Source organism: Oratosquilla oratoria, chromosome 6, assembly GCF_046742065.1.
Source record: "Oratosquilla oratoria isolate Oo_2021 chromosome 6, ASM4674206v1, whole genome shotgun sequence".
In the NCBI taxonomy this organism is placed as follows: Eukaryota; Metazoa; Arthropoda; class Malacostraca; order Stomatopoda; family Squillidae; genus Oratosquilla; species Oratosquilla oratoria.
The window spans coordinates 33,514,369-33,529,368 of record NC_134782.1 but is presented as its reverse complement, the minus strand read 5'-3'; the positions used below and the strand labels follow the sequence as shown (position 1 = coordinate 33,529,368).

At 36.2% G+C, this 15,000-nt stretch overlaps 2 protein-coding genes across 3 annotated transcripts in view; both read right to left on the bottom strand.

Moving 5' to 3' along the window:
* LOC143026371 (serine/threonine-protein phosphatase rdgC-like) overlaps positions 1-15,000 on the bottom strand; it is a 398,775-nt gene that overhangs the window by 37,299 nt on the left and 346,476 nt on the right. For both annotated transcript variants that reach the window (XM_076186638.1, XM_076186639.1), the window contains exons 4-6: positions 8,029-8,183; positions 6,553-6,714; positions 1,927-2,093 (exon numbers count right to left, since the gene is read on the bottom strand). In XM_076186638.1, the coding sequence (XP_076042753.1) occupies positions 1,927-2,093; positions 6,553-6,714; positions 8,029-8,183 (484 nt within the window). The remainder of the gene's footprint in view (positions 1-1,926; positions 2,094-6,552; positions 6,715-8,028; positions 8,184-15,000) is intronic.
* Positions 1-15,000, bottom strand: part of LOC143026373 (uncharacterized) — a 202,633-nt gene that overhangs the window by 111,481 nt on the left and 76,152 nt on the right. The window lies entirely within an intron of this gene.

Sequence of the window (15,000 nt, the reverse complement as noted above, 5' to 3'; positions counted from 1 at the left end):
ACAAAAATATTTGGAAATAATTAACAGGATATGAAATAGGTGGGCTTGGAATTCAGCCCACACAGGATTGAGTTCACTTTTAAATTCACTAAAGATAATGGGTTAGTTGGGCTGAATCCTATGTGGGCTGAATTCCAATGGAACCTATGAAATATATTACACAATGTTGAATGAAATGAATAACAATCATCTAGGCCCCAAAGTTGAGTGGATACAGTATGTTATAGTGATATAGTCATTACCCGAATTTAGAAGTAAAGAAGTTGAAATATCATCTCTTTAGGCCTTCACATTTTTATTGCACATGATCTCTATTGTTTACAAAATTTATATAGTTGCGTATGAAAAGGGAGAATTGCACACAATATAAGTAAAATAATTTACCTGGGTCATCAATTTCTTCTTCTGTATGCTGTGGCTGACCTTGGCATTTATCTCTGTGAGATTTTAATTTTGACACAATGCCCTGTAGTTCCTGGCTGCAGTCTTTGCATTTAGCTCGGAACCCTTTGCCAGAAGTTGTTGGTAGTTTTTCAAAATAATTCCAGACAGGATCGTTTTTTCTGCCTGAAGGAACCACTCTACCAGGTCCAGAAGACATCCTTCCTGGTTGATCCCAAAGCAGCAACTGACTCAGTGAGAAGCTGCTTACCTAGAACAAGTTTCAACAAGAATCTTGTTGAAACTTGTTGTGGGCTGCACAGTGATATACCGTTCCTTGTATACATGTGGCAAGTCTATATAACACTGCTCCTTATATTGATATGCTAAAAATGTCATTTAGCAATCAGATCGCATATCAGATAGCAATCCCACAATATCTAAAATCTAAAAAAAATCTATTTAAATAAAATAAATCAGATTTATATAAAAATCGATTTTTTATATTTTTGAAAAGATAAGAAAAATCGCCAACCCTGGTGTCCACTAACCTCATACAATAATACTTGTTAAGTCCGGCTAAAATGGGCATTTCAAAGCATAACAGTGCCTTAAAAATAGTTTCTTATTTGACTATAAAAGTTTATATTAACTTATACTGCATTGAATAAGTCAATAGTTGATATATTTGTCCTATATACAATGTTAGGTTTCTAGTTTTGATATATTTGTCCAATATAAAATGTTAGGTTACAAAGAAAGCAATGGTCTCCGCTAGCGGACCCAGGGATCTGGACCTGTGCGCAGTCTGTGTAATAGTAGTCCTTGATATATATATATATATATATATATATATATATATATATATATATATATATATATATATATATATATATATATATATGAGAGAGAATGTGGGTGGGGAAGGGCAAACGAAGATGTGTTAGGAATAGAGAAGACATCTTCGTTTGCCCTTCCCCACCCACATTCTCTCTCATTTGTCTGAAATAATCTTAAATATATATATATATATATATACAGTATATATATATATATATATACAGTATATATATATATACATATATATATATATATGCACGTGAGCATATACAGCGCGTATTTAAACACACATACACACACATACATGCACACATACACACACACACACACACACACACACACACACACACACACACACACACACACACACACACACACACACACACACACACACACACACACACACACACACACACACACACACACACACACACACACACACACACACACACACACACGGTCGAAAAATTTTGAAAATTTCGAGAAGACATTTATTTCCATGTGATTTTTCAGCATGGTGCATTTCATAACCAGGATTCCAGCTTTTCGAAGAAAAAGTCCTGAATATTTACCTTTAAGTTTCACATACACTTATAAAAAATCTCTTTAAAAAAAAAGCGCTCCTTTCTGTAGTACCCTCATGGCACCTCCCCCCTCAAAAAAAAAAAAAAAAAAAAAAAAAAAAAAAAACCTGCAATTTCTCACCTAGCATTCATGACCATGTCCTCGTGGTTGCCCCTGTTTAGGTAGACCTCCGCCGGGAAGACGCACATGAGCACCAGCAGGAGAAGAATCACCTCCATGGATTTCCTCCCGCGGTCCACGAAATCCCCGTTGAAGACGTAAGGATTGTCCGTCGAGGGCAAACCGTTCTGCAGGAGAAACAATAGGAAGAGGGTCTTATCTTTGGATGTGCCACAAAACCAGAGAGTTTTGAAGAAGTGAACACGTAAGTGCCTCCTGTCGAGGGGGTAGGTCCTTCTGCAGGAGCGGGGAGAAAGAAAGACGAAGACTGCGGGGTGAATTAATAGAGGTATTCAAGTGGGCCAAAGGCTTTACCAAGGGTGATTCAGACAAGGTCATCATATAAAGACAAAAGGGCAGGAATCGTAGTAATAAATTTGAATTGGAGAAATTTAGATTTAAGAAGGAAATAGGCAAGAATTGGTTTACCAATAGAGTGGTTAACGAATGAAATAGACTTGGTAACCATGTAGTGGGCGCTGAAATTTTCGGTTGTTTTATGAGAAGGTTAGATAACTTAATGGATGGGGATGATAGGTGGTAATGGACGTAGAACTACCTAGTGGAGGCTTTATGGTATCTTATAGTCTCTTCTTCATACTTATGTCCTTAAGAATGAGCCACAGAGGTGACTGAAGACCAAAGGAAAATGGGGAGCTGAAGCTGTGAAGATTGCCCTTCAAGTGTAGGTCTTTCTTTAGGTAGTCTTGTTGTTGTTTTTTTTATTGCTGTTCTTGTTGTTGGTGTTTTTGTTGACATTCTTGTTGTTGGTGTTCTTGTTATTGATGTTGTTGTTGTTGTTGTTGTTGTCGTTCCCTAGACTGTCTGTCCGAGCAGTCCCGTCTCCCCAAGGAATGCCACAGCCGAAACTGGGTTTTCCCACAAATCCTTTATAGAGTGTATGTTGTGTTGTTTGCGTGCATGATTGTGTATAATGCAGTCTTCCATTATGTGTTGTATGGTATGGGGTGAAGTGTTACATCCTGGGCAGCTGTTCACAATGCGGTCATCCAGCCTCTTCTGGTAGCTTAGAAGTGCTGGGTGTTGGCCGCACCGCAGTCTGACCAGGTGGACTCTGTCCTTTCGTGTTGTCCTTGCTGGTGTTCTCGTTGTTGTTCTTGTTGTTCGTGTTCTTGTTGTTGTTCTTGTGGTTGGTGTTCATGTTGGTGTTCTTGATGTTGAATTTCTTGTTGTTGTTGTTCTTGTTGTTGCCCTTGTTGTTACTCTTGTTGTTGATGTTTTGTTATTTTTCTTGTTGAAGATGGTTGTATGATTCAACCGAAAGCTCGTATTTTAAATTTTGTATATATTTTTTTCGTTATGATAACACCATGGATCTCTGAAGCCTTGTGTTTGACCCCCCATCAAGATACAAACTATTCGGAAAATTTAGAAAATCACTAAGAAGATTGTGTATATTGAATTAGCTCTGGTCTTCAATCGAACATGTCTACAAGAAAACCTACTGCCTATTTATACTAATATATATAACATACATATATATATATATATAATATATATATTATATATATGTATTATTATATGAATATAATATATATAGATGCATGTATGTATATATACATATATATATTTTATATATATATATATATATGTACTATTATATGAATGAATATAAATGTATATATATATATATATATATATATATATATATATATATATATATATATATATGCGTAAATAATCACTAGGAAAAGTAAACTAACGAAGCAGAGCGCTTTCGTGTAATTACATCTTCAGTGCAGATACAAAGAAGGAATTATGTGTTTTTATTGCATATATATATATATATATAATATATATATATGTATATATATATGTATGCATACATATATATACATATGTATATTAATCACGAAGAACCCACAGTCGGAATAAAAGGAAACTAAGGGCTTTATCCATTGGTTTTGGATAAAGCCCTTAGTCAAGCCAGAGCAAGTTTTTTCAAACACCCTTCCACTAAGTTAAAGAAAGAGAGACAAAATCCCCTAGTCATCCCCTTCTCAGAGTCCATCAGTCAATTGTCCAAGTTTCTTCCCAAAGAGAAAGTAAATTTAATTCATAACTACCCTAACACTATTAATAAAAAAGTTGTTAATGTTCACCAGAGGTTGAAGGAAGAACATATCCCAGGTGTTTACTCCCTCCCATGTAAAGATTGTGACCTTTCATACATTGGCCAGACGGGAAGAGACCTACCGACAAGATTAAATGAACACAAAAGGTCGATTAGATATGGCCAAATAAATTCAGCAGTGTTTCAACACGTTAATAAATTTAATCACCGGATGGACTGGGAGAAATCTGATCTCATTTACAAATCGGGGTGTGGGTTCAGAAGGAAAATGGTGGAATCAACATTAATTGATTATCTGCCCACGATGAATATTTCCAAGGGTCAATGGACCCCAGACATCATTTCAGGACTATTCATCACCAAAAATATTGTCAACAAGCTTCCTCCCCCTCCCCCTGACCCGACCTCGTGTCAGCCTCAGGTCAACTAGGGCTGGGGCAGTGATGTTCTGTATTTTCTCGTGTTCCCTTTCTTTTGTAAGAGGTTGCTACTTAAGATAGCCTCCTCCCTGCCACTTTGTACTACTGAAGAGGATTGCACAACTCTTTCTTTCGTCCGACTGTGGTGTTAGTTGTGATTTATAAATGTGTTACTACATTTCTCACCTGTGATATATATATATATATATATATATATATATATATACATATATATATATATAATGTCAGAAATTCACTAGTACTTCTGAGTATCTGAGTAGTCGGTTTGTAGTTGTAGAAATATATAAAATTCTATGCTTTTGTTCAGGAGTTGGTCTTTTCCCATATCTTTATTGAAAATGTTGTCCATAATTCTCAAACTTGTGCAATTTTATGACATGTGCGCAATTTTCGTTTTTTGATACTTATGTTTATATTTCATCAAAATATTTGTTTAAATGACGCAAACCATTTCCACCTCTAATTAGCTTTTGCCAAATTGAAGTGAACAAACTCGTTTGTTTAGGGGCGTGGCCTTTTTCAACAGAAGCCCCACCCTTCACAATAATTCTCTCTCAAAGACAAAAGACAATAAAAAAAGGTCATCTACTTTTCAAAACTTAATCAAACACAAGTTATATCGAGGTCTGGACATAAATGTAGCACTGGAGAATTATGCTGTATTCTGTTCCATTGCGTGTGTGAAGTGAGATTTACTTTATGGTAACATCTGATAACTGTCCGCAGCTGTTACCATACAAGTGACTATTTCTTAAACGATGAAACAGGATATAGGGATGTATAAACTTGGCTCAGTAATACTATAAGTAGGTTGCCTTCTAGTGTGATAGAGGCACGGATAGATAAGAAAATAAGTGGTATATATATATACATATATATATATATATATATATATATATATATATATATATGTATATATATACATATATATATTCATATATATACATATATATACTGTATATGTATATATAAATATATATATATTCATATATATATATATATATATATACACATTTATCAACCACAATTCACTTTAATTCTAAGCCATCAACATCTAGGAACTCGAGGAGGCATACATGCCGATATTGATACGTGGTACAGCTAAGAACTCAAACCTCCGCTAGCACGTAACAATTGACAGTGACTTAGCCGATGTTCGAGTCCTTAGCTGTACCACGTATCAGTATCTGTAAGTATGCTTCCTTGAGTTCCTTGACGTTGATACATACATACATATACCAAGGCTTTTTCCCCCTTACAAGGGGGGTAGCCGAAAAGAAAAAGGCATAAAATCACTCCCACCCATTCCATCCCTGAATACACTCCACACCCCTCCATCCTCCCTCTTATCTTACCACCTCCTGAATGACGGGTCATCCCTGCACCTTGTCCACTGCCCTGGGTCAGAAGCAGTGTCGCAAGACACAGCACATCCACAGCAAGGCCGCTTCATTAAATCGGCGACCCCCCTCTCCGTCCCCCCATTGCATAAAATGAGAGGACGGGGAGAAATCCCTTCGGGCTGCGTCAAATTTTGCTCACACATACTACCTCACCCCCCATCCACCCGCCCATTCCACCTCATGCTATCACAGCATCATCCATATACAACCATTCTCCATTCACCCCTGTCTTCTGTCCTCTCCCGTCCTTCCTCAACAGACATTCCCCTCTTCCCCAAAGCCCCCTTCACCCCATCCATCCACCTCATCCTAGGACGTCCCCTCATGTTCACTCCCTCCACGTTGACGTTGATGGCTTAGAATTAAAGTGAATTGTGGTTGATAAATGTAAATCTGTTCACTGAAACCCATTCAGTGTTGTGTATATATATATATATATATATATATATATATATATATATATATATATATATATCACTACGTGGAAAGATTCATTTCCTTTGCTTCAGCATATATAAACAAAAAATAAATAGAAAATAATAGTAACAACGTACATCACCACTATATCTGGAATGAAAAACACTTTTCCACAATAGATAGAATCAGAACTCACTAATGATGGACTCAAAATCAGGAATTTGGTTCCTACCTTGTACAAAATGGTGATCAGATCATCCAGCTTCCCGTGGAGATCTCCACACACGGTGATCTGTCTGGAGATCGCCGTGCTCGCTTGCGCCAGCGAAGGACGCTGTTTCAGGACTCGAACCGCCTCACGGAGCACCATGTAAACGTACTTCACATGGAGAACCTGCGGTGTGGAGGAGGGATGTGGGAGAGGAGCATCATAGGTGAGGATGAAAATTGAAAACAGCGACATAAGTGTGTGTTCACAAACACACACACACACACACACACACACACACACACACACACACACACACACACACACACACACACACACACACACACACACACACACACACACACACACACACATATATATATATATGTATATATATATATACAGTATATATATATATATATATATATATATATATTATATATATATATATATATATATGTATATGTATGAGAGAGAAATGGGTGGGGAAGGGCAAACAAAGATGTGTTGGGTATAGAGTTTATTACCCTAACGTTTCGACCATGCTTTTATCCTATTCTCTGAAGAAGACCAAGTTGGTCCAAACGTGAGGGCAATAAACTCTATTCCCAACACATCTTCGTTTGCCCTTCCCTACCCATTTCTCTCTCATTTGTCTGAAATAATTTTTAGATATATGTATGTATATATATATATATATATATATATATATATATATATATGTATATGTATATATATATATATATACATATGTGTATGTATATACATATATACACACACACATATATATATATATATATATATATATATATTATATATATATATAGTATATATATTTTTTTAAAGAAAGTATACGCTGCACTCGTCGTTTGCCAATTCATTCCGATGTTTCGAACCCTATCCGGGGTTTGTCTTCAGGGTGATACAGTGGTAGCATTAGGAAATATATATAAGGGGGTCTCCCTCGTACACTGGGAGAGGTAACCCCGGTAACCTTTACCTTTCAGACACAAAAGTAGAAGATTCCAACACCGACTGTACATATCACAAAGATTATGCATGGTACAACTCCATAACATATAATTCACATAATACCATTAGTGTCAAAACTGGCAAATACAAACTTTACGTTAAAACATGTGGACCTGCCTCACAATAATGCGAAGACCAGCACAACTTGGCTACTCGTCGCTCGTAATGCGGGAGATTAAAAATAAATATAAAATTCTCTGCGTGTTTGTTTTATTGATGTATTATACATTCTGTATTATAGTTTGTATTTTGTATTTATTTTTAATCTCCCGCATTGCTTATTTTTACCTTTTATTCATTTATTTATTTATTTGTTTTTATTTGTTTTATTTATTTATCTATTTATTTGTTTATTTATTTATTTATTTTTATGTTTTGCCCTCACACATGAGTAGCCGCCTGAGAGAAATCGCAGTAAATGAATAAATAAATAAAAAGATAAATAACTAAAATAAAAATTAAAACTACCTTTTTCTTCTTGAAGGCGTCAATGAGTGTGTGTATGGAGTCGGAGGTCAGGGGTTGGGTCAGATGGGGTCCCTTGTACGTGCTCTCAATGGTGACTCGTTCCGGCACCGCCTCCTTCAGTAGGTCGGCATCGCCCGTCAGAGATCTTCGCTCATCTGAAACAAAAAAGTAGATAGATAAATAATACCAAATATAAATACATGCTTACGTCTATCTATTGGGTGTATGTTTGTATGTGTTTGTGTGTGATTCCGTGTGTATGTGTGTCTGTGTATGTATATGTCTGTGTATGTGTGTCGTTGTGTATATGTTTCAGTGTGTATGTGTACTTCTGTGTGTATGTTTGTCTGTATGTATGTGCTTCTCTGTGTATGTGTTTATGTGTATATGCGGCCCTATGTATACGTGTGTATTAGTGTGCATATGTGTCTTTGTGTATGTGATTCTGTGTATGTGTGCTTTTATGTGTATGTGTGCCTCCGTGTATATGTGTGCCTCTCACACCCTCTTTTTGTCTTGCTCTATTTCTCTCTCGTTCTTTTTTCTCTCTCTATTTCGTCCATATATTCTCTCTTTACCCATGTATAAATACATATACATACATACACACACACACACACACACACACACACACACACACACACACACACACACACACACACACAAACACACCCACACAGACACACACACACACACACACACACACACACACACACACACACACACACACACACACACACACACACCACACACACACACACACACACACACGCACGCACACACACATATATATATATATATTATATATACATATACATATGTATATATATACAAATGTATATATATATGTATATACACACATATATATATACATATATATATATGTATATATATATATATATGTATATATATACATATATATATATGTATATATATATATATATATATGTATATGGAGAGTAGACCACTTAGAAAAAGAAACTAACGAAGCAGAGCGCTTTCGTATATTACATCTTCAGTGCAAAAAGTACATAGTTAATAGAAATACATAGATTATATATACATGAAAAAGGAACAAGGACAGTTTACAAAAGGGTAGAGGACAATTTACCCCCTGGAAGGCGGGCTGTCAGGTCGCAAGGGTCAATGCGTATGCTAATGAGGGTAGGGTGACATTAGGTCACAGTCGCAGGGTTACATTTTACCTGTTATTATTTTGCTAATTTCTTGACAGATAAAATTGTCAAGTTTATATAAGCCCTTGTGTAGGTTGGTATTTTGATCACTGGTGGTATGGATCAAACTACACTCTATCAATTTTCTTACTATTATATTGTTAGTATAATAGATTGCATGGGCATTACCCCAATTAACTGGATGATTATTCAAATCAAAATGCTTAAAGATTCCTTGTTCCTTTTCATGTATATATAATCTATATATTTCTATTAACTATGTACTTTTTGCACTGAAGATATGATATACGAAAACGCTCTGCTTCGTTAATTACTTTTTCCTAGTGGTCTACTTTGCACAAGTGAACACGCGTACCTGTGTTCTTATTAGCATATATATATATATGTATAGATATATATATATATATATATATATATATATATATATATATACATATATATGCAAGCAATCACATCACCGTGATACAAAAATGCAAAATAACCACAGGAGAAGGGAAACCTCTAGACAGTAAGTACTTTCGTATATTACATCTTCAGTCTGAAGATGTAATATAAGATAGTACTTGCTGTCTATAGGTACTGTCTACAAGTTTCCCTCAGTCTGAAGATATAATATACGACAGTACTTACTGCCTACAAGTTTCCCTTCTCCTGTGGTTATTTTACACACACACACACACACACACACACACACACACACACACACACACACACACACACACACACACACACACACACACACACACACATATATATATATTATATATATATATATATATATATATATATATATATATATATATATATATATGTGGGTGTGTGTGTGTGTGTGTGTGTGTGTGTGTGTGTGTGTGTGTGTGTGTGTGTGTGTGTGTGTGTGTGTGTGTGTGTGTGTGTGTGTATGTTTTGCCTGGTATTGTGTGGTCAGTGTATTTTGTCTTGTATATTCACCAACTCGCAAACTAGTCCTGACCTTTCTTATTTTTAGTATCATCCTATTGTATACTCGTTCTGGATAAAGAACAAGCAATCCTATTCGTTAAAGGATTGACATCCAACTTCATTGAATTTCTCGAAAGTGTCAAAGTTTTGTATAGTTATTCTGACTGATGTCGTCAGGTGAATTAATTCAACTATATGCTGTAATATATGCCAACTGGGTATTTTCTTTCACCCGTTTCATTTCCTTGCCTGGGTATTTGTTTGCTCATTTATCTATTAAACCTTGCCTTGTTATGAGGCAAAAGGTCTCATGCTTGTACTCTTTCCTTTTTGTGAAATTCTGCTCTAAATTTGCAAAGAGATATAGAGAAAAAAAGAAAAAAGAAGAAAATAAATAAATAAATAAATAAACAAAACTCTACGGAATTTTTTCATTGCATTTCTGCAGTTTGAGAACACACAGGTGGACGCATGCTACAGCCATGGGCGTTATTACCAGAGGCCCCACACAAAGAGCTTGGAACGTCGCAATATCCGCTCTTCCCACTCATGGCCAGGGACCGCTGGGCATCTTGGGGTTATCTCACACAACCCAAGGAACCCAATAACAAAAGGACAAGAATGTTGGGAAAAGCCATAGTTCATAATGTCGTTTCACTAAGGTGGAGGGGGATTATGCGAGTATAAAGGTGCCAAAAAACAGCCAAATCTTTGATACAGAAATTACTCTCTTCGTGCCAACGGAATAAGATCATAGGGATGCATACGAATATAGGCCTCATTCCTCCATCATCTATAAGTGAGGTTACCAATGATCATTCAAATAAAGTTTGAGATTTATTAGTTATTTGTTTTAAGGTGAGCTCTGGGTTGCCCACCCCTACCTTAGGGTATTCGAAAAAATATATATATATACAAATGAAGCATTTATAGCCTGTGTGTACTCACTGAACTAAAGAGATTAAATCCTAATTCATATATAGCTACAATAGAATTGAAATAAAAACTATCCCTATCCTAACTACAGCAAAAGGGTTTTAGGCTGACTCAGTTTACGCTTAAAACTCACACAATAACCTCGTTTCTCATTTCCCATCAAACCTTGTATGGGCCCGTACCCCCCGACTGTTGGGCTCTCCATTGTTTCCCGACAAATGAAGACGTAGGAGCGAAGAAAGATCACGTGACATTCAGCCGTGTCCTGCGGCGTCGCAAACCGTGCTAATGGCCCTTTCCCTCCCGCTGTGGCACGCCAGGCTGTGGTAATGATGTACCGAGCTGAGGCAGAAGAGGAGTAGAAGGAGGATGAGGAGGATGAGGATGAGGATGAGGATGAGGTGCCTGGTGGCTTCTATTTGTTGAGTAATTCGTGCTCGCTGGTTCTCTATATAAATATACATATATATACATATATATATACACATATATATATATATATATATATATATATATATATGTATATATATACATATTTATATATATATATATATACATATATATATATATATACATATATATATATACATATATACTATACATATATATACACCATCCATTCAATAAGTAATGAGAAAATGTCAGGAGAGATACTATTTATTTTCATAAGCTTAAAAAAAATTGTCTCCTTCAAAATAATTGCCTCTCGTATCTATACATTCCTGCATGCGTCTCTCCAAATCCTGGAAGACCTCCTCAAAGTCCTTTTTCAGTAGTCCCTTCAGGTAACTTTCCGATGACTCTTTCAGCTCCTCTGTTGACTGGAATCTGGTTCCCCTGAGGCTGTTTTTCATGCGTGGGAACAGGAAGAAGTCGCAAGGGGCTAGATCAGGGCTGTAGGGTGGGTGTTGTACCACTTTCATTCTCCTGTCGGCCATCCAGGTGGTCACCAGCGTTGACTTGTGGCATGGGGCATTGTTCTGGTGGAACCACGACTGACCACTCCTAAACTGCTGAGGCCTCTTCTTCCTCATCTTCTCCCTGAACCTTTTCAGAACAGTAAGGTAATATTCCTTATTGACGGTTTGACCCTGAGGAACCCATTCAACGTGAACGAGCCCCTGGGAGCCAAAGAAAGGAATGACCATGGCCTCATCTTTGCCTTTTTGGGTCTGGGGGAGGTCGCGTGCTTCCACTAAACACTCTGACTTTTGCTCTCAGGGTCGTAGGTAAACACCCAACTCTCGTCGGAAGTCACTACCTTATTCAGGAAACCTGAATCAGTCTCTATAATTTCGAGAATGTCAGTGCAACATTCCACACGAAACTGCTTTTGGTCGTCGGAGAGGATCTTTGGCACAAACTTGGCACAGAATTTGTGGAGCTTCAGATCTTCGGACAGAACTGTCTCTACTGTGCCAATACTAATACCAACAACTTTAGATATAATCCTCACAGATATTCGACGGTCTTGCATCACTAACCTTTGCACTTCCTCAATGTTTTCCTCCTTGCGTGCACTTTTCGGTGCTCCAGATCTGGGTTTATCCTCAACCTGTTCATTTCCTTCAGAAAATCTGTTAAACCACCGATAGAAACTTGCTTGGCTAATCTCTTCATCCCCATAGGCCTCCTTTAATATTCCATAAGCTTCTTATTTGATTTTCTTAAGCTTAACACAAAATTTGATGGCGTAACGTTGCTCCATGTTTCCCTGCATCTTGACAAGTGTTCACAGATCGACAAACCGCTGCACTCAGACCTACTAATATAGAAAGTTGCCAGTTAGCCATCTTATAGAATATATGTATGTGTACTTCACCATGAAGTAATATTTTGATCAACTCATATCTAATATCTCGCCTGACATTTTCTCTACTTATTGAACATACCTCCCATATGTATATATGTATATACATATATATATATATATATATATATATGTATATATATGTATATATATATATATATATATATATATATTCAACAAAGACCCACTGTGTTAGATAAGAAGAGATGAAGTAGACGATATCCATATATTTCGATCACAGACTGTGGAATACAGAGTAGTGAGGAAAATACATGTCTAATATACAGAGAAAGAGAAGAAACATGGGCAGGACTCAAGTGGCGTCTATTGCCTTGCGCGGCAAGTCACCCGCCTTCACCAAGGATGGTAATAATTTATTGACTGCCCAGGTGGTAATACAATCTAGTGACCATTGTCCACTTGAGATATTAAAATTAGGAAATTGTTTAATCAAAGGCGATTCTATTATTTTCCTTTTGAAACTACACTTGGAGTTGAAATAGTGTCCTTTGTCTATGTGTTGGGAAACAGCGGAATTTTGTTGTGAGTATCTAACTGAGTTCTTATGTTCTTTCATTCTAGTGTGTAAATCTCTCTCTCTCTCTCTCTCTCTCTCTCTCTCTCTCTCTATATATATATATACATATATATATATATATACATAAATATATATATTTATATATATATATATATATATAATTGGCAAAGAAATATATATAGGGTAAACTTACTCACTACGGTAAATATAACAAAAGAAAAAATTAAAAGGTGTATAGATAAACTCAAAGTTAATAAAACACCAGGGCCTGACGGTGGGCATCCAAGAATCTTAAAGGAAATGAAAAATGAGATTGTTGTTCCATTAGAAATTATTTTCAAGAAATCCATCATATCCGGAGATGCCCCAAGAGAATGAAAGCTAGCTAACGTTACTCCTATATTCAAAAAAGGTGACAAAAAAAAGCCAAATAACTATAGGCCTATAAGTTTGACTTCAATCGTAGGAAAAATAATGGAAACTATCATCAGAGATGCTATCGAACATCATTCAGAAAGTAACCGTTTGATAAATGATAGCCAGCATGGTTTCAGACGGAAACGTTCTTGCGTGACTAACTTACTCGAATTCTACAACACAGTTATCTCGAATTATGACAAAAGAAACAATATAGGTTTAATATATCTAGACTTTGCAAAAGCTTTTGATACCGTCCCACACGAAAGACTACTTACTAAATTAGCTTTACACGGAATAAGTGGTAACCTATTAGGTTGGACTAGTAATTGGTTGAATGGTCGAAAACAGAAAGTTGTTTTAAATGGAAAAACTTCTAGATGGAAAAATGTTACAAGTGGAGTTCCTCAGGGTTCCGTTCTTGGACCACTTCTATTCATAGTATATATAAATGATATAGACCATGGACTAAAATCTACTGTTTCAAAATTTGCTGATGATACAAAACTGTGCGGAGTGGCAAATGATCACTTAAACCAATTAGATATTCAAGAAGATTTAGATAAATTACAGCAATGGTCTGAAAAGTGGCTAATGAAATTTAACACAAGTAAATGCAAGGTAATGCACATAGGTAAAAATAACAGTAAGTACGATTACAAGTTATTTGGAAATTAGTTAACAGAAGTGGATAGTGAAAAAGATCTCGGCGTAATTATTAGTAACGACCTCAAATCATCCAAGTAGTGTATTTCAGCCTCTAAGAAAGCAAATAAGATTCTGGGACTGATTGCGCGATCTTTTGATTTCAAAAGTCCATCACTCATTAACAAGCTATATAAATCGTTAGTTCGTCCACATTTGGAATATGCTGTTTCCGTATGGTCACCGAATCTCATAGACATTGACAGACTGGAAAAAGTACAACGATGAGCCACAAAACTTATTCCAAATATAAAAATAAATCATACGAAAATCGAGTAAAACATATGAATCTGTTTTCCCTAAAAAAGCGTAGACTCAGAGGTGACTTGATACAGGTCTTTATTATTCCAAAGGGAATTGACAACATCAAAAGTGACCAAATTTTCACATTGAATGAGAATCAGACAAGAAACAATGGTCTCAAACTG